At 40.1% G+C, this 27,540-nt stretch overlaps 1 protein-coding gene across 1 annotated transcript in view; it reads left to right on the top strand.

Moving 5' to 3' along the window:
- Col28a1 (collagen type XXVIII alpha 1 chain) overlaps nt 1-27,540 on the top strand; it is a 169,614-nt gene that overhangs the window by 51,439 nt on the left and 90,635 nt on the right. Inside the window, 8 exon segments of the mRNA XM_042054567.1 lie at nt 3,135-3,203; nt 5,357-5,425; nt 11,191-11,259; nt 14,374-14,442; nt 15,500-15,568; nt 21,273-21,344; nt 22,003-22,071; nt 24,467-24,538. Of these exon segments, the coding sequence (XP_041910501.1) occupies nt 3,135-3,203; nt 5,357-5,425; nt 11,191-11,259; nt 14,374-14,442; nt 15,500-15,568; nt 21,273-21,344; nt 22,003-22,071; nt 24,467-24,538 (558 nt within the window).

The following is a 27,540-nucleotide window of genomic DNA, read 5'->3' as shown; positions in this document are numbered from 1 at the left end:
CATAATCCACTAAATAAATACCCACTTTCTCTGCATGGCATGCCTAATCGGTTTCTGTCTCTCACCCGCTGCGTGGCTCCCTTCCTGGGACTGGCTGCCTTCCATGACTCGTGTGTTCTTGTGGCCTGCTGCCTACTGCTGCCACTCAGGGTCCTGAGGCATTTTATTTTTACCATAACACTAAGGACATAAAGGCAGAAAAGCAGGAGTTCAGGGTCATCCTTGGTCACAGGTTGCCCGCAGTCTGTCCCAGGCATACGACTCTCACCCATATTCAGAGGGCCTAGTTTGGTCCTATGCTGGTTCCCCTGATGTCAGTCCAGAGTCAGTGAGCTCCTTTTAGCTCAGGTCAGCTGTTTCAGTGGGTATCACCCTCATAGTGGTGCATGCCTTTAATCCCAACACTCAGGAGGCAGAGGCAGGCAGATCTCTGTGAGTTCAAGGCCAGTCTGCTCTATGGAGCAAGTTTCAAGACAGGCTTGAAATCTACACAGAGAAACCCTGTCTTGAAAAACAAAACAAAACAAAACAAAAGAGACAGAACTTGGACTTTTAACGTCTTGAAAATTATGAAACTTTGAGATGGTTTCATGTTTTAACATGAGCTCTTGAGAACAAACAGCAAAGGTTGTGTGATGTGTTTGTGTGCAGCTGACAAAGAAGGAGTCAGCTGTGTTGCCTAATTTTTGTCAACTTGGCACAAACTAGAGTCATGGAAGAAAAGGAACCTCAATTGAGGGACTTTTTTATTAGATTGGCCCGTGGATATGTCTGTGGGGCATTTCCTTAATTGCTAATTGCTGTGGGAGCACTCAGACCGCTGTGGGTGGTGCCATTCCTACACAGATCAGTCTATGACCAAACCAGTGAGCACCATGGGTTCTGCTTTATGTCCTGTTTTCAGCTTCCTCCTTGAGCTGACACCGTAGCTTTCCTGGATGATGGTTTTATTTGTAGGCCAAATAAAACCTTTCCTCTCCAAGGTGCTCTTGGAAGTGGTGTTTTATCACACCAATAGAGAAACAAACTATTAAATTTGGTGAATGTTTGTTGAATGAATAAGTGAACTCAATACATTTATTCCTCTTATTCAATGTAATTTTATTTTTTATTTGTTATATCATTAGTGAAGAGTAAGTTGCCAACACTTTTGTTGTTAAATTATGTAACATTAGTTTGGCACTTTTCAGTCTAGTTTGCTATTTGGTTTTTATGCTCCTTTAAATTTTTCCTTTAATTAATTGCTTGGCCATTAGAGCAAACTGTCATAGATATTAGACTTTTGATTAAGGTTTTGAAATTAAAAGCTAGTTTTCCCATAAGCATTGCAATTTAAATTAAATTCCATGTTAGCTTTTCTTTTAATTAAGTCTTTACCAAGTAGACTACTCATAAATAATAAAGACCAACTTTTAAAAATGCAATATTAAGAAGAAGCAAAAAAATGTGTTCAAGACTGGAATAAAGTTAGGTTTTTGATTGTTTGTTTGTTTTTAAGATAGGGTCTCTCTATGTAGACCAGGGTGGTTTTGAACTCAGAGATTCACCTGCTTCAGCCTCCCAAGTGCTGGGATTAAGGGCATGCGCCATCACACACAACGTATTACTTGTGACACACACGTCATGCTGAGTCCTGGTATGCTGCCCCTTTTGTGCAGAAAGCATCCCTAAAGCTTTTGGCTTGTGTGCTGGAGATCTGAACTCAAGTTCCATGATTGTCCAGCAATACTTTACGTCTGGTTATCTCCTCAGTGGCACAAACTAAGAATCTTTTCATTTTTATCTATTTTTTAATCTATATTAAAAATCTATGGTTTTTTGCCTGCATGTATGTCTGTGCCACACGCATGCCTGTTGTCCACGGAGGCCAGAACAGAGTGTTGGATCTCTTGAAACTGGAATTACAGACAGTTGTGAGGCATCATGCAGATGCTGGGAATCAAACCTGGACCTCTGGAAGAGAAGCCAGTTCTCTTGACCTCTGACCATCTCTCAGTCCCCCAAATAGAAAACTTTAAAGCTAAAAAGTTTCCCTCTTCTTGGGGGTGGGATGGGGGAATGAATAGGAAAGGAGAAATTTTTGGAAGACAATTTAAGCTATTTCCTCTAATAGATGGATTGGGGTTGCCTGGTGAAGGGAGTTGGCCTGCGATACTCCACTGAATTGCCCACAAGCTCCAAAGCCAGCACACTGACCACAGTGACACACATCTGCAAGCCCAGTACTACTGGCAGATCCTGAGGCTCACTGGTTAGCAGTGTAGACAGAAATCATCAGCTCCGAGTTCAGCGAGAGATCTTGTCTCAGAAAGTAAGGGCTCTGGAGAGCATTTATTGCTCTCGTGGGGACTCAAGTTCAGTTCCCAGCACCAACGTCAGAAGGTATCATAACTTCCTGTCACTCCAGTGCAGGGGACACCCTGCCCCATACACATATGCATACTAAAATAAAATGCCTGGTTTTGATGCAAACCTGTTTTTTTTTTCTTTCAGTTTTCCACGAGTGGGTTTGCTGGCAGCCCAGTTTTCACTGTGCTCTGTTCTTTTTTACTATGTGAGAAGCCCTCACTTCTGCTGGTGCCTTTCTGAGAGAAGCTACGAGGGCTTCTTAAAATCATCAAGAGTAAAGACCAAGTTCCCACGTTAGTGAGCTTAGGAAGATACAGAATTTATGCACAAATTGTGAGCATTTACTCACAATTTACAAAATACACTCGACTTTAAAAATAATCTAAGTTTGTAAAGTCAGAAAGAGAGAACAGTAGTCATGCTTCTCTGTGGAGATCCTTTCCCAGGCTCTCCAATATTTGCTCAGACGAGTAAGTCTCCATGTGTCTTCTCCTGACCACACAATCCTGGATCTCTTGTCTCACGGGATGTATTTTCTTATCTGTATTTTGAGGCATTACTTATTTCCACTCTCCTCTAATTTGGACATAAGAAGAAGCTCCTATGCCATTCCAAGAGAAGGAATATTGAAAACAGTGAGGGTCCTGCTACTTACAGGTTCCCTCAGGTGACAGTATGGATCACACTAGAAAGATTCTTACTAAAACAGAAGGGACTATAGTGTCACCATGTCTGTGCCATCTTCCATTCTCACCCCTGTTCTCTTCCCCGTTCTTTCCTGCCAGGGTCCTCGTGGTCCCGAGGGAACACCAGGAGAGAGGGGCCCACCAGGAGAAGGGTTTCCAGGACCAAAGGTAACAAAAGCTTCTGAACCAGTGGAAAAAGTGCTTTGTCTTACAAGGTCATGGATTATAAATCATTAGAAGTCAAGGGTTCTCCTGGCCATTTTCACCCTTCTAAGTAAAAGAATATGCAAATTTCTCCATAATATGAAAACACATAAGCATGAAATCTATAATTATAAAATAAACAATCGGCAGATTTGCATTTTTGTAATTATTGTATATTAATTAAAAGTTATCTTAGTTTATAGGCACTAAAGCTACATGCATTTGTTTTGGGTACAGAAGTTAAGTTACTGTGTGTATCTATGGCAACCCTTGGCTTACAGGTTTGTTTTTACTAAACTCAGATAAGAAAGAAAGTTTAGTGCTCCAGTTTTAATAGTATTGCTGCCAATATCATAAGAAGAGTAATTTTATGATAAAGAACAAAACATTCTGAAACAGTAGTTGTTGACCTGGAGTTGGGAAGGCAGACTTTCTACTGCTTCCTCTTCTCTGTGTGTTGGCAGTTCTTTCTGTAAAGACCCAAAATAGCAGGTTCTTCAAGCTTTCTGAGCCCCTGAAAACTGTACAATGCCTTGGCTCTGTTGTAATCTGAAAATAGCCACAGACAGTGTATAAATGATGGCCTGTGGCTGACCAATAAAACCACATTGACAGAAGTAGGCGGTGGGTCTGTCTGTGGTTGGCCAACCCCTGGTCTTCCGTCTATAGCATATCTGCCAGTGGCCACATAGAAAACAATTTTCTAAGGTACTTTGGGCCCTATCCACAAAATTTCAGAATAAGAAACATGCTTGAAATCTTTCATCATTTCCAAGGTCTTTCTCTGAAACATACATGTTGGGGGTATACACACAAGCCTGTGAACCACGTGCTGCTCTCCAAGTATCTAAGAATCTCTACACATGTCATTCTTTCTCAAGTCTGAGCCCTTAGACAGCCACATGGCTCTAAGCATCTCACTCTTACCTCTCTTACCATGATCAACATTTGGTACCCATGAGAAACTTACATTTCGAGAGGGGAAAGCAGTTAGCTAAAGCAATAGACACTAAATCACAAGAGATAGATGGGTTAAATTTTAAAAGTTTTCCTTGTTCAATTTATTATAGATTGGAAATAATATGTGGGATAAGGTTACCTTACACATGAAATGCCTTTGACTACCAAGGAATCATCCCTAAGATAGCAGATCAAACGCAGTTTGTTACTATGTTTCAAAAAATTTTATGTGGTTTCTTAAGTATTTTTACACCTAGTAGACTTCTAGTTATGTCTAGCCCAAGCAATCTGGGAAATTCAAGTAGCCAGAATATTTCTCTTTCTATCTCTGTGTGTTAAACCAGAGGAGGGGGTGAGAATATTATGTTAATTACTAAGATACTAGAAAGTACAATATTCCAGGGAATGCCTCAATGGCATGTCCAGCATATTCTTATATTACATAAAAGTAATACAGTATGGGGCTGGAGTAATTAAGAGTATTAGCTGCTCCTAAAGAGAACCCAGTTTTGACTCATGATCACATGTAACTCAAGTTCCAGGGGGATCTAATGCCCTTTTCTGGCTTCTGATGGCATTGGGAATGCATGTGGTACACACACATTCAGGCAAATCACACACACACACACACACACACACACACACATACACACACACACAAATGTTATTATCATAGCTTATTCAAGATTTTCCATGAATCCTTATAACCTTACATTTTCAGTTGATTTTTATAAATTGAAACATTGAATCAATAATCCAATTTCAGCAAGCATTAGTTCACAGGAAAGACAAATTTTCCTGATCACCACGAATCCATTTCCATCATTAGTAAGGAAAAGCGGCTTGCTATCACTACCCACACCGCAAGACTGATTGCTTCTCTGATGGGATTGGAATTTAGCTCATTTTCAGCTTGAATGGTGCTGTATATGTGCTTTTCTTGGATAGACTCATTCCCATTTTAATGTTAAAACCAACCTTTTTTATTTCGGAGTTGCAAATCTCAAAGTTCGAATTACTCATTTTGAAAAAACAGTGAGTTTAGATGTTTGACTTAAAAACCATTAATGTGAACCATAATTCTCAGTAACTGTAATAGAAACTCTTAAAAGTCTTAGTTTTCTTTGTGCACTGATACCTTTCCAATTTGCTTTCAGGGTGAAAAGGGTTCTGAAGGACCAATTGGCCCACAAGGATTGCAAGGCCTGTCAATCAAAGGGGATAAGGTATTGCATATAAAGTATGTAGTGGAAGCCATTATAGTGTAAAATTGTTTTTGACATTGATCTTTATTCATGTGCACTTTGAGTTGCATATAATAAGACAACCATCCCACACAGGTATCTAGGTAATTATAAACTAGTAAGGGGTAGGTATTTTACTATGCAAGATGAATTATAATGTGAAAATTTATATTATCTATATTTCAAATCATTCCTCACTTATTTGAGTTCTAACTTTCAATGCATTCTGTCATCAGCAATACATTTTTGAGACCAGATATTAGCAAAAGATACTTCTTGGTAAAGAACACATTGGTAAAGAAAAGTATATGATGGAGGGAGGAAGGGAAAAAAGAAATGGTACAATTTTATATTATGACCTCAAAAGTTAAAAAACATATTGACTGTAATATATTACATGAATATGTGTCTATGCATCTATGTACCTATCTTTACATCCTTGGGCTCTCACTAAAAATATCTTAAAACGAAGCTAGAGTAAGGGAACTTGCTTAAGAAAACTCTTTTCTGTCCTTCAGCAGGGACTTTCAGAGTCTGCCTAATGTTCGACAAAGGTCATTGGCTCATTGCAGTGAAGGAGACCCATGCTGGTGGAAGCCAGTACCAACTCAGGATAAAGATGCAAACTAAGATTTCTGTAGAATTTGAGCTTGTGTTGGCTAGTTTGAGGCACATCCACAAAAGCACAGACTGGCATTGGATTGGATGCTCTCAGGGAGTGAAGATAATTTTATGATTGAGTTTTTAAATGAATTTCCTCTAGCAGTTATGGGAAAATTGTTGTGGATGAGCTGCGACCAGTTAAATTAAAAAAAATAAAAATAAAAAAGTAGAAGCACCCGATTTTAGACAATATATTGGATGTCTGAATGTTTCTTGAGATTTGAACATTTTTATTATTAATTTACCTGTGTTTGGACATGATGACAAAGTACTCTTGCTTCTCTATGCTCCATAGCATTGCCTGGTGTCTGTGGTCTCACTGCCAGGTCCTAGCTAACAGAAGCTGCCTTACTCCTTACAAGTTATTTGTTTGCATTACAGGGTCTGTGATTAGGACTAGAAGCTGGGGATGGAAGCTACTAGAAGTTGATCAGACCCTAAAGAGCAGTGGGGAGTGAAAGTTCCCAGAGGGAGGAGAGTTAAGATATATGTCACATGTGTGTATGTGTACACAGACACCATACAAACACACATGCACACACGCATGCATAATTAAAAGATCATGAATTTTTGAGGAAGTGGAGGGCACAGGAACCATTGGGGAAGAGAGGGTGGCACATAAACATTCATGTACGAGCTTGCAGGAATAATAAAATAGATGTAAAAGAGATGCATGCAAAAGCTAGAGACCCCATGTCAATCATGAGTCATTTGTCAGCCTCTAAGCATATCATTATATTATTTATATTAGAATAACAACTGAAAATTATTTCAAGTGTCTAGTTTCAATTAGCAGTAATATATTCTCTTCTGACTGTATTCAATTAGCAAAAATAATGGTAAAGAGTGAATCATGCAAATTTTAGATCTAGTACAAATCTTGGTTCACATAGGTCAGTTCCAAGGGTAACTGCAACTGTGAAATGCAAAATGCTTGGTTCTTCCTGTGGAGCTGAGAGAACATGGTGGTTGCTGAGAGCACCAGCCTTCCGAGGGTTCCTGCGACAGGCATTTGTGCTTCCACATCTGCAGTTTATGCAAAGAAAACTTTGAAATACCTGGACACTATCACATAGAAAAGCTTTTATTTGCTGTTCCCTTACAAAACCACCTTTGTCCATTCTCTCTTCACTGATCTTTTTTTTCCTTTTTCTATTATTTTAAGTAAAACTCAAAGTTCAGAAACTTTCCTGTGTGATTCAAGTGACAATGTAATACTATCTTAAGGCTCACAAACATATAATTGGTAAATAAAATAATGAAGTACTGTCGGGGTCCGAGACCAGCCTGGACCATAAATTATTTCTCAAACCAGAGTGGAGATGTGGGATTAAAGACACAACTCACACGACTTTTATCGGGAGCAAGTTTCCAGGGATCCCTCATGAAGTCCTGAGTTCACATCCTGAAAATCACCCACATTTATTCTCCAAACAGCGTTTATACCCAAACATAAACTGAGGGGGAAATTTATTAGCATTCTGTTTCCTAGGTAGCGGGGAGAATGACTGTGGTCACGTCCATACCTTCCTATGCCCATTTTGTCAGTCTTCCTGTCTCTCTTCCTGCTCTGTATTCCTACTCTGTCACACAGACTGAATTAACACCTCTTTCCCAGGAGACCTCCCAAATTACAAAGAAGGAGCAGAGTGGCATTAGCACATCCCGACCCTTTGTTTAGGATGGCATCAGTTTGTCTGGAAAGGCTGGGTGACCACCTCCTGTGTGGCAGGTGCAGACTGTGGCCTGAAATTCTGGCCACCATACAATGTAGAAATATGGGCCTGTATAATATGGCCCTACAAATACTTATAGCATAGATATTTATTTATTTTCTTTAATAAAATGATTAGTTTTTACATAGTACTGTGTAATATATAAACATTTCCATATGAGCATATATTATAAGTTGGGCATGTTCCCCTCCCCATGATCCTCCCTTCTCCAGCTCAAGAGTCCCACAGACAGCTGCGCTTCTTCTTTGAAGTCATATGTGCATACAGGATTTTATGTAACACATAAAATCGAGGAACATGAACAAGAAAAAGCATATGTCTTTTCAAGACTATCTTAATTCTCTTTGGATCATTCTCTCCAGTTGTACCCATTTAGAAACATTTATTTGTCTATTAATTACTTCATGTAGTGATCAAAGGTTTCCTTTGTTGAGCTGGTCTCCTCCTTCCACCTGTACATTTGTTCCAGGGGTCAAACTCAGATCGCCAGGCTTGTGTGCCAAGCACTTTTAGCCACCGAGCCATCTTGCTGGCCTAGCTGTTTCCACGTTTAAAAAGCTGGGGGCTGAAGAGATGACTCAGCTGTTAAATGGTAGCTCATAGTTATACCGCAAATGATATAACTTCCTTCCTTATGGCTGAAAGAGTTCAGTTGTGTGACACCACATTTTTTACCCATTTCTACATTGTTAAAATTTAAATTGGTTATTAACTTAGCTCTTATGAGAACAAACACTGAGGACAGCATAGACATTTAATTGCAATCTCTGCATGAAGGGGGTCTTTGCTTTCTTTACTGACTCATTGCAAATTATTGGTTTTGAACTGGATTCTGGAGTCAGCAGACTTGAAACTAACTGCTGTCATCTTGTCATACTTGAAGGTCATCTGGGAAGTGGAGACACAGGAAGTAGTTTTAAAGATGATTGAAATAGACAAGGCATGATACCCACTGAGTACAGGGCCCCTGGGGATGAAGGGATCAAGTTCTGAATCAGAACATTCTATCTCTGAATAAAAACTAAACACATTTTTATTCTAGAGTGTGTCTTGATACAAGTTAAACATGCTTTATTTTATATAAAATCTGATCCGCTTATGTGATTTGTTCATTAATAACTATTTAGCCCAAGTTGCCTGCCTGTCTTTTTGAACCAAATGTCACCAGCACACAGGCAGACCTGGTCATTTACATTTCCCCTATGGCTGTTTACATGCTACTAAAGCAGCAACCTTCGGTTACAAAGCAGACCTTATATTGGCTGTCAAGCCAAAAAGATTCATTATCCAACCTTTCAAAACAAGGTTTGCTAACTGGGCCTGGAGGTACAGGTTTGCAATTCCAGCTGCTCTGGAGGCTTAGAGAGGGGGAATCACAGATTCAAGACTGGACCACAGAGAAAGTTCAAGGTTAACAAAAACAACATTGAGAGCCTGTACATCAAAATAAAATGTAAAAAGAAGGCTGGGAATCTGTCTCACTGATAGAGAGCTTGTCTCACCTGAATTGGGCCTTAGGTCCAATCTCAAGAACCCTGCCCGAAAACATTGACTCTCCCTGATGTATTCTAAATATAATTGGCATTAAGACAAATGAAAAGAATTTGTTCATGCTGCTCAGCGGTGTACTTGACCTAACTGTGGCTCTTACTGACCCTCTCCCTTTGAAGCTGTCTCTGCTCTTCTTAGTCCATGTTGCTGTTCCATTTCTCTGACTTCTAAAGACTGGAGTTTTAGAAAGACTTGTCTCTGACCTCTGTTTCTTGGTAAAGGCACCTAGGCATGGCACTAACTTTTGTCATTATTTTGAGGGCTCTCAAATTGAGTCCTCAAGTCACAATCTCTCCTGCTTATTGTCTTCGCTTCAGTATCAGTTTTAAGCTTTTCAAATTATCAAGTCTGGAATAGGGCTCCAGGTATGACTCTCACCCCAGCCTAGCTTGCTTTCTCCTTCTCGGTAAGTGGTAGCTCTCTTCCTTCAAAAACCCTAAGTTCTTCCCAGTTGGCAACAAATTCTGTTAGCTCTATTTCATAAGCAACCTAGGACCTGAGTACTCTCACATACAGACATCTTTTGAGATGTAGACTAGGCCAATAGCTGACTCACCCAGATCTGCCTGCCTCTGCTTCCTGGAGTGCTAGGATTAAGGGGGTGTGCTGCCACATCTGCCTTCACTGTAACTTCTTCTTTCTTTTCTTGGAGAAGTTTGGGCTCTTTCATTTTGTTTCCTTTCATTTCTTAATTTTTGACATGTTATCTGAAAAATTTAGAAATATTTTTTCAATTTATTTTTCTCACACTTTATTAATTTTATACTTTGAATATTAGCTTGAAAGACCTTCGATTTCAAGGGTGGTGGGAGAGATTCCCCCAGACTCAGTAATCCAGGCCAACAGATGCAATCAGTAAGAGGTTTCTTTATTGATCACACAGGCACCTGCGGGTGCATCAGCAGCTTTCGCCAACTGAGCACACCGGGCAGATTCAAACAGCCATATTCATAGGGAAAAATGATTACATAAGAGGGTAGTATAGCACAAGCATTTCATTGGCTCTTAAAATGGTGGGCTTAGCTCATCCTGGGGACAGCCCCACGTCTGTTCTCAAATTTCCCCGAAAAACCACAAAGCTAGATAAAGCACCCTGCAGCAAGTTGACAATTTTGATAGAATGTCTTGGCAGGTGGAGTATTCCCTCTCCTCAGCCTAGTCAGCGAGTCTGCAACCCATAGATATCCTGTTTTAGCATCTGCTGAGCCTGGGGGGAGGGAACTTTCCTTCTATAGCCCAGCTAAATTTCAGCAGAGGTTAACATAGTACGTGGGCACTGGGGTCTTTTAGGCACGGGGGTCTTTCATTCTGTGCTCCATAAAGAAATGTTTGTGTTTTTGAAATAACTTTATATAGCTTGAGTTGTGAGAGAAATGACTGCTACATCTAAACTGATACAAATTCTAGGTTGTTCTTAAATATTCAGGAATATTTATATATACAAATACATATATAGAGAGAGTAACAACAATTAGAGGTCATGAATCTGAAAAATAGCAAGGAGGGGTATATGGAGAGGTTTGCCAGGCAGAACAGGGACGGGTAAATGATGTGATTATGTTATAATCTCAAAAAATTAAAATAAATAATAACGATCTCATTAACAATAGCCAGTTTAGACAGAACAGTGAAGATGCCGCCATTTTGGCACGTCTGAACTACAGGTTGTTGAAAGGGAGTGCAGGTTGAACTTTCCATGCTAAATGTGTTCAAAGCATAAAGATAGATCTTAATCTAGGCAAGTTGCAGATTAGCAAGGTGTAGTAAATTAGCTTTTGTCTACTCATATTTTGACAGGGGGATTTGGGACCTGTGGGCCCCCAGGGACCAATGGGTGTTCCTGGTATCGGAAGTCAAGGAGAACAAGTAAGTGGTTCTTGCTTCCCCTTTCTTGGCACAGATATTGCATCCCGGTCCTTGTGTTCAGGGAGGACCAGGCCTTTGTGCTCATTTGGCAATTGAATTCCAGCAGACTGTAAGTTCAGAACAATGCAAGAAAGGATAAAATGTATCATGAGGAGATTATAATTTTAGGGCTTTCAGAAATTAAAAGATAAATTATGTGTTTCTTGGTACTATGTCTTCCTCTGTTAAGACCTTATTAATAGGTAAGTGTTTTGGTATAAACTTTTATATTTGTAGTCTCCCATGGCAGAGAAGTATTTTCTCACATACTGGCATCTGTGTTTTCCTCTCTAAAGTTTCTGTAGTCTCAGCTCTAGTGCCAACAGAGGAGTGTTTCAAATTCCCTATATCTACCTACCTAAGTATAGCATTGGGATTTAAGGAAGTACTGGAATCAGGGCTGACTAGTTACCTTAAAGGCATCCTTCCCCCAAAGAAGCAGACCATGGTGGGATTTGTTTGTAAAGGACATGGGGCCTCTGTGGTTAGAAGAGAGGAAGTATGGTTGCATGTTTAGAGCTGGAACTGCTTCGAAAATCTGGTACTCAGGGAAGTTGGAAAACTGTGTCAAATGTGTGAAGCCCAAACATCAGCACTATCTGCTATTGTTCCCTCTCTGCCTTTAGCCATGTAGTCTTGTTTCGTCAAAGCCACCAGCAAATGCAGACTTATTGTCCTGGTTAGAGAGTAGAGAGCTCATTTGAGTAAAATTAAATTATTATGTTTCCTGGAGAATGCATAGTCCTTCCTTGACCTAGAGGGATGATGGAGGGTAAAGGTTTGAAAGTGAGGTAATTCCAAGTCTCATTGTTGACCTGGAATGTGAGTTTATTCCTAAGAATTTTTAAAAAATCATTATTACTACATATTTATTATCCGAAACAAAAGTAAGCTTGTCTACTATTCCTTTTTCTACCTCCTCACCTTGGGCAGAGTTCCCAGTCTAATATGTTAGGAGGGTTATGGTGCAGAAAACATCAAGATCAATCTATAAATAAATGTTGATAACAATCAGACCTCGGTTTTCTGGCTACTGATGATCCTGGGTTGACTCTGAGAATCTACAGTTTGTCTGCTGGGCCCTGCAGGGCTACTTTCTGGTCCTGAGTTCCTGGCAGCACTGTTAGATCCTGGGTTTTGTGGTTTCTTGAGGCTGAGATACTAGTCCGCAACTGACAATGAGGTTCAAAGACAGGCCAGTCTGTCCAGATGGTCTGGGGATTCTGAACCTCCCACCTGTGGCTTCCTGCCTTCCTGTTCCCTTTAATGTTGGTTCTTAGTGGAGACTGTAATATTTTTAGTTAAAAAGTTTTTTATATTTCTTTGGATTTTATATGCCCTTTCTTCATTACAAAAGAAAAATAAAAACTTAGAGGCAAGATGTCTTTACAAGGCTGACCCTGTAAGTGACCCTGTTGATGGGGAGCAGAATGAGTGGAAGTGTTTGTAAACTGTGCAAAGAATTCATTTTCTCTTTGAAGAGAAATAACACAAACGCTACTTAATCTCCGCTTATGCAGTCATCCGATTCCGTTCTTGAATTTCATCTATCATATTCTTGTGCTCATCACTTCCTCCTGTTGATTCCTTATAGAAATGTATTTCCCCATTCAAATATTTATGAGGAAAATCTGTTTCAAGCAACTTGTAGACAATGTCCTTCAAATGGTCTCCATATTTTAATTAAATATTTAGGCACCTGATCACCTCAGATGTTTTGCAGAGTTAAATGGAACAAGGAGTAACCATACATGGATATGTAACCATAAATACACCATGTACATGCTGTGGTATTCTGTTCTTTGTCCGTTGGATGAGTGTAGACAGCTATAAATGAGAGAAGTTCCTTCTTGGAACCACGGTCGCTCCCCTAAATCGTGGGGACTACTCATTCTCATCAACTGGAGAAAAAGGAATGATATTTGTATTTTATTTTAAAATTTATTTATTTTATTTTATATGTATGACTGTTTGCCTGCGTGTGTGCATGTTCACCACGTGCATGCCTACTACTTGTGGAGACCAGAAGAGGACATCAGACTCCCTAGAACTGGAGTTACTGTTGATTGCCAGCTGCCACGTGGGTGCTGTGAACTTAAACATTCTGTTATAGTAGTAAGGGCTCTTGGTCACTGACTCTCCAGCCCCAATATTTATATTTTAAAAATAAACAAGCAGCTGTACTGTCTAACTGGAGCAAAGGAGATGGCTTTTTGCAGTATATAAGAATAAATTAATAATGTGTCTTATAAATGTTATTTCTACTGCTGCAGTTTTTGGCATGCTAACAAGCATAATTTTAATGTTTTATCTTGATAGCCTTTAATTTTCTTTTTCCGGTGGGGGCCACATCTTCCCTTTCCTGACACTGAATAAAATTCCCAGCAGGGCACAGACTTTGGATCTCTTCTAGACATCTGAAGCTGCAGGACACTGGAGTTGTCTTAGACCACAGGGAAACACAAATATTTACATTATGAGTCATAATAGTAGCAAAATTACAGTTATGAGGAAGCAATGAAAATAATTGTATGTCTGGGGGTCACCACAACATGAGGAACTGTATTAAAGGGTCATAGCATTGGGAAGGTTGAGAACCACTGGCTTAGAACGAATGAGAACTCACATATATCATTCTGTCCTCATCCTAATTGTCAGAACCTAGTCCACATACAGACACCTAACTCTACTAGGAAGCATTAGTTCTTGTTTTGTTTTTTTAAGACAATATCTTGCCATGTAGCATTAAGCTGGTTTGTAACTCATTATATAAACCAGGCTGGCCTGGTCTTGTTGCCTCCCAAGTGCTGGGATCAAAGGTGTCCACTGGCAGCATGAGATTTATTCCAGCTATTCTCGTGGACCAACTGACATTTCTCTTCCTATCCTAGAAGGGAAGGCTATTCATTGGGGTTTAAACAGTGGTGATGGCTCGGATGCTTCCCGTGGTCCAGTCAGTGTTCGGTGTGGTGTCAGCAGTTTGTAATGCAGAGCTACATCATTACTTCAGAAGACACAAGGCGTTCCCCAAACATCCTAATTTCACTAATAACATTTAAAACTTTTATTCTAAAGGGAATTCAAGGTCCAATTGGTCCACCTGGTCCACAAGGACCCCCAGGACAAGGCTTACCTGGTTCCAAGGTAACTTTCTGAATGACAGAAAAATGCAATATATTTATAGCATTATTGTTGTTTATGATTGATGTTCAATGACTTTGCAAAAAAACAGATGGAATTAACGTAAAAAATCAGAACATTCTATGCTAAGGGATACTGATATTATTAATGGCTTAGAAGGCATAATACATATTCTTTTTGTTTAAAATGCTTTTACTTGTATAACCTTTATTTATATCTTGTCCTATTTTTAATTATTGAGACCCTATTCTAACAGTACAAGTAGGTATCAATATGGCGACCCTCTCTGGGTTGGTGAGCTTGCATTCTCACCAGCGTTTCCACAGTGGGTTCAACTTCCAACACCTAAAAAGATGGAGACAGAAATGATGTAAATAGTCAAAGTTTTCCTTGAATTTTAGAATCAGATTACCATTTAATTTGGAATTCTTACTCATTGCTTGGGGAGAGGCAGTTATTATATTTAGTCACCTTCCACATTGCTTCAAGGATCACTATTTGTTGTTCTAAATAAATAAATGATACCTCTCAGAAAAGCTTGTTCACCTTGGAGTACACATATAAGATGAAAACCATCATTTATACCCTTAAGATTATTGATTTATGTGTTAGCTTATTTGTTCATTTATTCATTCATTTGTCTTTTTGAGTGTGGAGAAGACAAGATCTTTCTATATAGATCAATTGAGATTACAGGTGTGTGCTCCTGTGGGCCCTTGTTTTATTTGGGATGTATCGTTGAGAGTTTGGGTTGTTCTCTGGTTTTGTTGTTGCTCTTGGTTAGAGATCAGTAGGGTTTTCAGAGTATATTTAACTGTTATGTACTGTAACTATCTTTTCAAGCTGTCCCTACAGGTGTGTACCTCATGGCCTACAGTTTAAGTCAAACTTATAATGAAAATCTATGTTACTGTAGGGACTTCATATGTAACTATATTGTGTGTGTGTGTGTGTGTGGTGTGAATTATGAATTAGGTACATTCAATTGTCTCATTTTGTTGATATCTATCCATGTATTCCTTTCATTGTGCTTAATATTTAAATATTCTTTCCTTACCAGGGAGAAGTAGGCCAGATGGGACCCACAGGCCCTAGAGGACCAATGGGAGTTGGAGTACAGGGTCCAAAGGTGAGTTGAGTTGAGTGTTGCTCAAATGCAAGTAGGCAATTTACAAAACACATTGTAAGGTTTCCTTCACATCCAAATGCAAGGAAAAGCATGCATATACCAACTAAAAGTGCACGCACGCACACACACACACACACACATATACATACACATATATAGGCACATATACATATATACACATATATATGTTTAGCTTGTTTCTGTTAACTTTAAAATGTGGCTAAGAGGGAAAATATAATTATTATTTCTTAGTTTTCTTGGTCTTTCTATTGGACAGGGTCATTGTAAAACTCATATTTCCCTTCGGGGTAGGGACCTTGTTCATCTCGTTTGTTATTGGATGCCAGTTTTGACAACATGGTGGGCTTTTAAATATTGCTGAGGGATGAATTACTAGCTTATATAACCTTCACAGGTTCTGTTAGATACTGTTGAGGGATGAATTTCTACTTTATATAACCTTCACGGGTTCTGTTGCTCATCCTGAGGGTTTGTAGGCCCTAGTGAGCCGGACTGCATTTTTTTTTTTTTCCTCATGGTTTATTTTTTTTATATTTAAAAATTTCCATCTCCTTCCCTCCTCCTCCCCCTCCCTCCCCTCCTCCTCCCCCTCCCCTCCCCTCCACCCATACCTCCCCTCCCTCCCTCCCTCTCATGGCTCCTTGGTCTTAGCATAGAGTGGGGAACCCTGACGGACTGCATTTTGAACTTCACCATTATTTGGCTGTCACTGCCAAGATTCTTAACAACACTTGGGTACTAGAAGAATGTAGGCTTAACAAGAATGTACATATATCACAAAAGACAATATGAAATTAATGAAGCAGCAAAACTATCATTCTTGTATGGCTTTGATGTAATATGTACTATGCTAAGTGCTAAATATGTATGCACACATGTAGATATACAGTCTTAAAGCATGCTCATGTAGAGTACAGTTTACATGTCAGTTTAGAAAGACAATCTACAACTTGTTAAAGATCATCAGTTAGACTATGTAGGTTTAAATCCCAGTTTTTCCACTCAATCTGAAGTTTCTCTCACTTAAAAATAAAATACCTTGCAGCCTGACAGCATCTCATTTCATGTTTCCTTCTGCTCGTCTTTGTGCTATTGTAGGTGCTTCTTCTCTTGTCTTACTTTTGCCCATGCCCCTGCCATGAACATGTCCTATTTCCTTTTGTACACTGCAGACTACAAGTTTCCTTGACCTGTAGAGTAGAGGTGGCACCCTGAGACCAGAGAGCACACAGTCCTCTGGGTGCTGCAGGAGTCCCGTCTCACGTACTGCCGCTCCACTTCTTCCCCACAGTGTATCCTCTTCCTAACCAGAAAACAGGAAATACACAAACCACACTTTGTCCTTTTCATTTTCATTCTCTGGAAATTAAATAAAAAGCTTTCCCAAGTGCTCAGGGGACCTTCATCTTTTCTGCTTCTTTGCTGCTTTTGTTTCTCTTGCTTCCTAAAGATGCTCAGTACTTTATGCTAGGTTTATTGTTAGAGGCCTTATACATCTGGATGTATCTTCTAGGTTGTAACTGGTGTTTATCCTTTTAGTGTATAGTTTGACAGTCTGATGTGTTTCCCTTTTTTATGTCTTGTATTTTTAAAATTTTATTTTAAAACATCTTAAAGTCATGAAAATATTCTAAAGTCATTTTCTGAAAATTTTATGCTTTGCTTTTTAAACTTATCTTTTTATCTATATGGGCTTTAGCTTTGTGTGGGGTGTCAGTATGAGGAATCAAGCCCCTCCCCCATATTGTTAATGTGTGTTTCAGTTGTTGAGAATGCCATTTTGCCACTCTGGTTTGCAAAGACATCTCTGATGCCATGTATCAGTTGCATGTTCACGTCTGTAGGAATTAGCACCTGGATCTCTGTTTTGCCCCCACATCTATGCATCTATGTGGATTTCTCTGCACTATCACCTTCCTGTCCCGATTCTTCCAGGTTTAAAATACGTCATGTCACTGGGAATATAAGCTCAAGTGGCTGAGTGCTTGCCTTGCATGTGTGTGAACCCAAGCTGTGTTTTAAGTTTTAATTATTGTGCCTAAGAGATCCTTGAAACAAAATTGCCTCTAATCTGCAAGCCAGTTGCCCAAGGACAGGTAGTTCCTGAAATGTTGGAGGCTGTTGTTTATGGGAGATAACAAGTCACAGGTTTTCACGCCCTTAAACAAATTTGTTTGACCCCGTTGTGCCCGGTATGGTTGATCACGTGCAGGTAGGAGGAACGCAGGCAGGAAGTATGACAGGTTGTACTATGGCCCCATATTAAATGTAAGTGGGAGGTGTGCAGGCAGGAAGTATGTCTGGATACCTCTGATTGGACCTGATGGGAAATACAGTGGCCTTATGGGGCTACCTTTTTAAGTCTCTGCAAAATGTGACTCACTGCCATTTTCTGGGAACCTAGGATGGATCTGGACAGAGTTCATCATCCTGGCCAATATTTAATTAAATTTGGCTTCAAATTTGGCTCAAAATTGTAGTAGTGGTTTTATTCTTACCCTGTAGGATTAACACATGTGCAAAACCCTGGATTCAGTCCCCAGTACTGTATAATTTGTGTGGGAGTGCATGTCCACAATCCCAGCATGCAAGAGATGGAGGCAAGGGGATAGACATCCATGATCATCCACAGGTTTATACAGCAGGTTAGAGGCCAATCTGGGATAGGTGAGAACCATTCTTAAAGGGAAAAAAATCCCATCATGTGACAAGAAAATATTCTTATTGTCTTTCTTGCTTTTTATTGATTCTAACACATTTTAGAATTGCCAAATCTAATAAAATATCTTGTTGAATCAACAGATCCACTATTGAGTTCTTCCTACTACCAGAGTAAGGCTTTCTCACCTTTTAGGAAATATTTTCATTTTTTTCTATAAAGTTCTTCTATCTCATACTTTAGATAAGGTCATTCCCAGGCTCCCTAAAGAAATTTTGTCGGTATGAATTGTTTTCTTTCCAACAATTTCTGATTAGCTATTAGGGCATGTTGGAGAAGTACTTGTTTTCATTTTGGCATGTTGAGTTTTAGCCATAGTCACTCTGTGAAATCACTTACTATTTCTGATTGAAGAGTTTCATAGTCTTTTACCCAAAATCACATTGTCTGAAAAGAAACAAAATTATATGATGCCTGCTGTAAATTTTTGAAGTACTCTCTAAAGTCAAAGAAATTCACTTCTATTTCAATTTTGCCAATTTCCCTTATTTATTATAAATAAGTAATGTATTTTAGTGAAGTCCTATTATACTGAAATAGTTGTTACCCTGCTAATCTAATATATTAGTAGAGATTTTAAATGTTGAACCATTCTTGTATTTTTAAGGTTAATCTAAACTGCTCATGGTATTTACTTTTTAAAGATACTTCAATTGATCAATCTTATCACTGAAGACACTGTGGCCTTTTAAAAATAGTGTTATTTAGGTCAGTGGTTCTCAACATAGTGTTTCTAACATTCAACAAATAAACATGCTTAGTATACCATTTGTTAGATTTTGGAATATGAATAGTCTTGAAACCCCCTCACAACCAAAATAATAAATGCATCCATTACTCAGAGTTACCATGCATCCTTTGCAAAACTGTCCTTCTGCTCCCCCTAACTTTCACATACTGATGTGTTTCCAATGACCTGCTCCACCATTTGGTGGCTTTTGAGGCAGATGTTGTTTCTGCCCATGCAGAAGATTTATTTTTATATGCACTTCGCAGGGTGTGTGAACAGTTGCTTCTGTTGCGGAAAGCCTCCACAGGGTACCAAAATTTACTTATCCATTTTCCTGGTGGTAGAGATGTTGGCTGTTTCCAAGCTTTTGATGTTACAAATTAAAAACATTTATAGAGATGTCTTTAGACATTCCCTTGTCTTGAGTAAACATCTAGGAATGAACTGGCTAGCTTAAACCAAATGGGTATTTTTTGCCTCTTTTTCTGTTTTTGTTTTGTTTTGAAAGTTTTTTAAAATAGAGAGCATGTTCTTCAAAGATTTAAAAGTTTAGTGCAGCCTGGCTGGAGGGCCAACAAGGGCTTTACTATCTTAGGAAGTGAAGAATTCAGAGCAGTGGTTCTCAACCCCCAATGCTGTGATTCTTTAATACAGTTGTTGTGATCCTCACCATAAATTATTTTGTTATTACTTCATAACTGTAATTTTTATGTTGTTATTAATCATAATGTAAGCATGTGATATGCAGAATATCTGATATTCAACCCCTGTGTGGTGTCATGACCCACAGGTTGAGAACCAGTGACCTAAAGACTTTAAACCACTAGTCTGTTTGTTAACAGCATTGTTTTTTTACTAAACTTGACTTTTTAATAACATTTTGAAAGATTATACATTCATTAATGTTTTTCTTTGAAAAAAAGTTTTTAATGTGTGCATGAGTGTGTGTGTGTGTGCGTGTGTGCGTGTGTGCGTGTGTCTGTGTATGTGTGTGTGCATGTGTGTGTGCGTGCGTGAGTGTGCACACGTGTGTGTGCGCGCGTGTGTGTGTGTGCATGCATGCATAAGTACCATGTGCACACAGGAGCCTACTGAAGTCAGAAGAGACAGATGCCAGATCTCCAGGCACTGGAGGTTAGACCTCTGTGAGTCGCTGTGTGGGTACTGGGAACCAAACCCAGGTTCTCTGCAAGAGCAATGAGTCTCCTTCACTGCCGACCCAACAGTCCAACCATGGTTTAGCATTTTGCAAGGCACTGGCTTGAAGTTTTCGCTGGACTTTTAAATGCTCTTTACAAGTCTGTACTGTGTGCACGCTCATGTCAGCTTTCTCTTCTAGTACTTTTAACATCTGCACCCCTCCTGCTGTTCATTTGTTACTAGTTTTAGAAACGTCACCTTTTAATTCTATGGATGAGCTTCCTTTGTTTTCAAGTTTGCTCTGTTCCTCATTTTTATCACATATTTCTAGTCAATTTAGGTTTACTCTGGTTTTCCCCCTCACTAGCCCTTTCAGGTTAGTTGACTTTAAATTAGTTCAACATATTTTGCAGTGAGAACGCTTCTATACCATTTGAAAGCAGTATTTATGTTTTAGTGAATGATTTAATTACTAATCACAAATCACCTGGAAAGAAGAGCCGCACTTCCTGGGTCCCTTTTGCAGCGCAGCGGTTATAGAGAGAGCTAGCATGCCAATGCCACTGCTGAGCACCCTGGGAAACCAGAAATCTGTGATTCTGAGGCTGTAGGCCTGAAATCAAGATATCTGTAGCCGTGCTTTCAGCAAACCCTAGGGGAGGAATCCTTCCTGGCCTCTTGTTAGCTTTCACTATGGTTGTCAATCCTCAGCATTCCTTGGCCTGTGTCTGCACTCCGTGCCCCTGTTGTCTCAGAGTTTTCCGTTGTTTACACAGGACAGCATACTCCTTTTATTTTATTTTGTTTTATTTTTTATCATGACTCCAGTCACCTTAATAATCTTGTCTTGACTTGATTATATCTATAAAGACCCGATTTCCGACTAAACTCACTCTTTGGGGATGTCACAATTCAACCCACGGCAAAATAAGGAAAGGAAAGAGATTAGGTAACTTGTCCAAAGTTGTGAAGTTTAGTTGCTAATCCCATTTCTTCTCTCAGAGGCTGTCTCAGTGTTGTAAGATAAATCCAAAGACCTCACATTGGAGTTTCACAGTAAGGACATCCCACTGAAATATCTGTTTATCCACCAGGGGGAGCCGGGTGCCGTGGGGCTCCCGGGACAGCCTGGGGTCCCAGGAGAAGACGGAGCCTCTGGAAAGAAGGTAATTTTATTGTTTTCATATTATCAGAGTGTCAAAACCGTGGCACCAAAGAAACATCTCAGTCCTCCGGGACCGAGGCTTAATCTACCCAGGGCAGACTTTATCTGTGAGAACGAATCTTCTTGTTTACCCCAGAAAGAACCGGGTTCCATGGTTACCTTGGTGCCCTACACGCTCTTAGCTTCGGCTGTTGTTTTGGCCTTGACACTTTTTCTCTAAGAGTTCTAGAAATCACAACAATTCAATCTCAAACAAAAACATTTTTTCTTCCCACAAAAGAGAGAGTCTGTAGATGCATCTAGGAAATTAGTCTGTCGCAAGGGCACTGAACTATTTTCTGCTGACATTTGAAGTACTCGGTTTTCAGGAAAACTACTGAAAAATAGCAGATGGTGAGGTGGAGGTCTTTCTTGTTGTAAAAAAAAGAAAAACCCATACTCAGTGTGAAACTGAGCTTAGGGCTTTGGACATTGGGAGACAGGAGTTCTTTGTGGTATTTCAGCTGCTCTGGTTAAAAGGAAGTTTAATGCTAATTTACTGATTTGATAAGCTTCCATTTTAATTTTGAGATGATAATGAGGATCTGGCACGTTTGGGGGGTGGGTTCTACATTCTGTCCTCCAAGAACCAGCTGCGACATTTGTGTCTTTTCTTTCAGGGAGAAGCTGGGCTTCCAGGAACAAGAGGCCCAGAAGGAATACCTGGGAAAGGACAGCCAGGGCCCAAGGTATGCAGATGACAGTCCACAGGAGGCAGCTGTCTGTGTTTGGTCCCCATCTAAAGAGTCCATTTATGAGCGAGATGACTTTCATCTTGGCTATGTCAAACGTGTTTACATCTTGCTTAAAATTATGGATACTGTCTTGTGAACTTTTGGAAGAAGGCAAGGGTATATTATCTGTCTCTATTTTCCCACAGCCATCCTAAGACCTAGCATAGAAAAGAACTCAACACCTGTTTTCTCAACAAGCGGTCAACTGATATTTAAAGAAAGCATGGGAAAGAAAAGAATTCTCAAGATACATTGTTAGAGTCTGAAAGTACCTAAAGTTTATTCAAATATTTATAGGCGTTCATATAATAGCAAGGCATAGCACCTCATTAAACATCAATGTAAGGGTGAGAGAATGCACTTAGCATAGGCAAGGCCATGGGTTAGGTTCCTAGTCTAAAGCATGAATAAACAACATGGCACTTTCGTTTTACTCCCTCCAGAAATGCCACTTGAATAACCTGATTTTGTTGTTGTTGTTGTTTGTTTGTTTTGGTTTGAAGACAGGGTTTCTCTGTGTGGGCTATTCTAGAACTCTGAAGACCAGGCTGGCCTAAAACTCAGAAATTTGCCTGTCTCTGCCTCCAAAGTGCTGTGCCTAAAATCATGTGCCACCATTGCCCAACATCTTTGTATGTCAAATGAGAAGATATAAATTCACCCACAGGATTATATTTTTAGCAGCATAACATACCATCTCTAAGGGGCCAGAATTCTTATAGTTTGCATGCAGAGTTTTCAATCACAATGCATATATATTAGTATTCTATTTATAATTCTATTAAAATACTGATATCTCAATCAGCCTTGTCAAAGTATTAACTAAAGTCAAACCCTTAGTCTTAAAGGTGAGAAACTGAAATTTAAATATATCTGTACAATTTCAACCACTTGAACCTATCAACTTTTTCTTCAAACAAGGAGACAGGAACACTTTTTAAAACATCACGTAAAATATCTGTTTAGAAATGTTGGGCTATCCACAATCAGAAGTGAGGCCATGCAGAAGGGTGGTGTCTCCGAGAAAGACCTGAAGTTTAGGTAAGGAGGTGGATGGAGAAATCCCCAGAACAGCAAGAACACATGCATGAGTACTAAGTGTGGGAAACCTGAGAGAATGGGCATCAAAGCAGGGGGCAAAGGTACCGGAAATGCACCCATCACCAAGGAGAATGCAGCACAAATAATCGCTGGAACATAAGATGCAGTCAGGCCACCCCAGGCAGCACTGCTGCTTCATGACACGTGCCTGTGCACTTGTGTTCTGAGGTGATTAGGTCTGGAGGTTGAATTCTGTGAAGGATGAAAGAAATTAAATAGCTGTGGTCCTGCCCTTCTCTCCATGGTGGAGCAGGAGCTGTCTGGATGCATTTATCAGCTGTGCCCTGCCCTTAGTTAGTGTGTGCTCTGCAGACTTAGCTGCATCCTATGGATCCAGTTGGAGGCTCTTGTTGTTTCAGCAGAACATCCTTTTGTTGATGTGTTAGTACCTGAGTCATTGGTTTTCAAGGGGTAGTCCCTAGATAAGCTGGGTCTGCATTACCCAAATATTTGATATGCAGATTATTGGGCCATTGTGGAAACCAACTAAATCAGAAACTCTCTGGACATGGGATCTAGAAATCTGTGCTCTTTTAAGCCCTCCAGATGATGGTGATCCTTGTTTGAAAACTGTGGCCCCACCAGGCGTACCAGCAATGTGCTCCACTGCGTGTGCCAACAATGTGCCAGTGACCTCAGCCATGAACGCAAGGAGAAAGTCTTTCACTAACCTGAACCCACATCTGGATGGAATGCCCCACAGTAGAGCCTCATTGAAAGAGAGCGCTCTAACGCTGAGAGCTTGTGTGGAATGTAGCAGAATTCTTTAGGCTGAGGAGCCATGGGAGTCAGTTTCCAGCTCTGCTCCAGGTTACTGCTTGACTATCTTTTTACCAACAAAATTATTGGCCTTCTTATGTAGAATGAACTAGTCTCCCCGGTGGGGAAGAATGGGGCCTTGATTTGAAAAATGTCTCTTTTAATGTTTTTTAGAGACACGGGATAAAAACCATCTCTTTTCTGAAATATTGGATGTATTAGGACCATCTGTGCACAGACCCATGGTACAGGAGACTCAGGAATTCAAGCATAAGTACTCTGCCATTCAGAGCTTAAAAACATCAAATCCTTTTGAGTGAATGACAAAGCTTGGGCAGGTTTCTGACAAGCGCTGGCAAACCTTGGGTGGCCAGGCTGTGCCTAGCAGGCTCACTTGAAAACCACTATTTGCTGAGAGCCTGGCTCTGATGTGGGTGCTGTGAGACTGTGTGCTAATACAGCCTCTATATCTTTGTAATTCTTCCATCAGGGCGATGAAGGAAAGAAAGGGAGCAAAGGAAATCAAGGACAGAGGGGATTTCCAGGACCCGAGGGGCCAAAGGTATGTTTCTTATATTCTCATCTGTGCTTTGAGGAGATGGTAACTGTGTCTGGTTTTAATAGAATATTAAATTTCCACTTCAAATTTGATTACTTGTTTCCTTCCCAACAAATACATGACAAAAAACCCCCAAAGGAAAATGTCTTTGGAAAACGTTCTTGGCCCAGACCCTAATAGGATAGAGCTCTCACAGAGTATATAACCGTTTGCTTTAGATTCCGGGAGACTCTAGCACCAGTCATCTTTAGTAATTACGTAAAGGTGGGGCCTTAGCACATCCTGCGCCCCAGCATCTTCTTTAGCTAAGCAACAGTGAGCCCAGCACTCACTGACAGGTAGCCTCCATGATGCTGAAGAGGGCCTTGGAAGGCCTGTCCCATCATGCTCTGCTTTGAGCCATCCGTGCCAATCACTCATACAGCTGGAGAATGTGATCTAGTTCCCAGAGCAATCATGACAGTACAGAGTTTACCAGACAGTACTTAGAACCATCTCTGGCACTCAGTAAATGTGTGCAGGCAGACATGGTGCTGGAGCAGGAGCCGAGAGTCCTACATCTTGACCTGTAGGCAATAGGAAGAGGTCAGAGACACTGAGTACGGCTTGAACACATACGGGACCTCACAGCCCACCCCCACAATGACACACTTCTTCCAAAAAGTCCATGTCTACTTTAATGAAGTCACATCGCTAACAGTGCCACTCCCTATGAACTTATGGGGGCAAGTACATTCAACTACCACACAGGTTATCAGAAAAGAGCTGAGAAAATTTAATGACTAGGTAATGAGAAAATGGGTTTCTTTCTGAGTGTTTAAATTAGATTTATTAATTTTATTTTAGGTGTGTACATTTTGCCTGCATGTATGAATGTTTACCATGTACATGACTCTTGCCCTTGGAGGCCAGATAAGAGCCTGGAGTTAGTGATGGTTGTGAACCAACACGTGAATGCTGGAAATAGAAGCCAGGCCTCCCATAAGGGCTGCAAATATAGTTCCATCTCTCCAACCCCAAGAGAGAAACTTTTGAAAACTGGTGTTGACAAACTAAGGGAGCTACAAAACAGGATTGCCTCTAGAGCCATGATTGGTCATAGCCTTAGGGCAGTGGTCCTCAGCCTGCGGGTCACAACCCTTTTGGAGTTGCATATCTTATATCTTGTATATCAGATATTCACATTACCATTCTTAACAGTAGCAAAAGTACAGTTATGAAGTAGCAATAAAATAATTTAATGGCTGGGGGTCACCACAGCACAAGGAACTGTGTTAACTGTGTTAACGCAGGTTAGTGCCTTTCAGTGTTGTGGGGGAATTGTTAGAAATCCAGGTTTCTTGATCTTGCTCCCAGAGTCTCTGAGATTTGATCTTAGAAACATTTTTGGGGATGGACCCAGCGATCCATGTTTCTTCAAGGGCCACAGGTTGTTCAAGAAACACAAGGACTTGTCATTGCTTTTTATATTGTAGCTAATTTTATTCAAAGTAAACTTGGTGTTTTAATAGAAGAAGTTTTAAAAGATGAATAAAGTTAATCTGTTTCTTCTATCTTTATCTCTAAAGCCAGAGTCATGCGGCCCAAACTGCCAAGTTTTGCTGTGGCTGGAACATGGTCTCCTCAATCACATCTTCATTAGCTTTCTGTCCTTTGCTGCCTAAGCTTGGCTGTCCTGAAAACTCGCCTTGTAGACAGGCAGGCCTCAAACTCAGAGATCTGCTAGCCTCTGCCTTCCCAGTGCTGGCATTAAAGGTGTACCCCACCACGCCAGGCTCTAAGTTTTTCTTTAATCCCTTTTCACAAATTAGAAATTTAGCTGGGTGGGATCTTGTCCTGAGGTCACTACTCCCATTATTCCCTTGCTTAAACTGTTCATCACCTTGAACGTAGGATTTAGCTACATTCCACTTCCTGGTGCTCTTTTTCTCCTTAAAATTTACATGTTTGATTACTCTGATCAGCTCGTTGATTTCATTATAAATCTTCATTAGAGTTACCACTAATATCCATACAACAGAGTCTATGCAAGGCTGTTTTGAGATTTCTTCTGCCAATGCAACTAACTCTTCACTTTAGCATTATGGAGACTTTTTGGACAAGGGCAAAAAGTAACCACTTTCTTCACCAAATCACAAGAATGATCTCTAGGCAACAAACTAAAACTCTTCTTCTCTGAAACCTCTTGGGTGAGCCCCCAACAGTTCAAATAACTCTAAGCAAAAACAAAACAAAACAAACAAACAAACAAACAAACTAGTTCAAATAACTCTGCCTTCCATGACCCTACTAGTATGGCCTATTAAGCCATGTGTTTAAGCATTCCACTGCTTTCATGTCCCAAAGTATCCAAGTTCAAATTTCTCCAATGAAAAATAAGGTCAGGCCTATTACAGCAATACCCAGTCCCTGGTACTAACTTCTGTTATTTCTATTGCTATGTTATTTCTATTGCTATGAAGAGACACCATGAACATGATACCTCTTATAAAGAAAACATTTAATTGAGGTGGTGGCTTAGAGTTCACAAATTCAGACCATTATTATCATGACAGGGAACATGGCAGTGTGCAGGAAGACATGCTGGCTACATTTTGTTCAGAAGGCAAGAGGAAGTGGATTGAGTGTTACCCTGAGAGAAGCTTGAGCAAAAAAGACCTCAGAGTCCTTTCCCACAATGACACATTTCCTCCAACAAGGCCACACCTACTTCAACAAGGCCACACCTCTTAATAGTGCTACTTCCTTTGGGTCCATTTTTATTTCAAACCACCACAATATATAAAGTTGTGATGTTTTCTGTTTCTGTCCCAGTGAGTCATTTTGAACACCTTGTGATGTGCAGTGACAGGTGACAGTGTTTTAGAGCAGAGGTTTTCACACTGTGTTAACAGTGCTTAGGTCAGAATCCTCAGAGATGCTTACAGAAATACATATTCCTGGGCCCCGTCTGTTAGATGCATGGAATCTGGATTTCAGGATCTGAAACTGAACACTGCTTCTTT

The sequence above is a fragment of the Arvicola amphibius genome, chromosome 2, assembly GCF_903992535.2.
Source record: "Arvicola amphibius chromosome 2, mArvAmp1.2, whole genome shotgun sequence".
NCBI classification, from domain to species: Eukaryota; Metazoa; Chordata; class Mammalia; order Rodentia; family Cricetidae; genus Arvicola; species Arvicola amphibius.
This window is presented reverse-complemented; position numbering and strand designations above follow the sequence as displayed.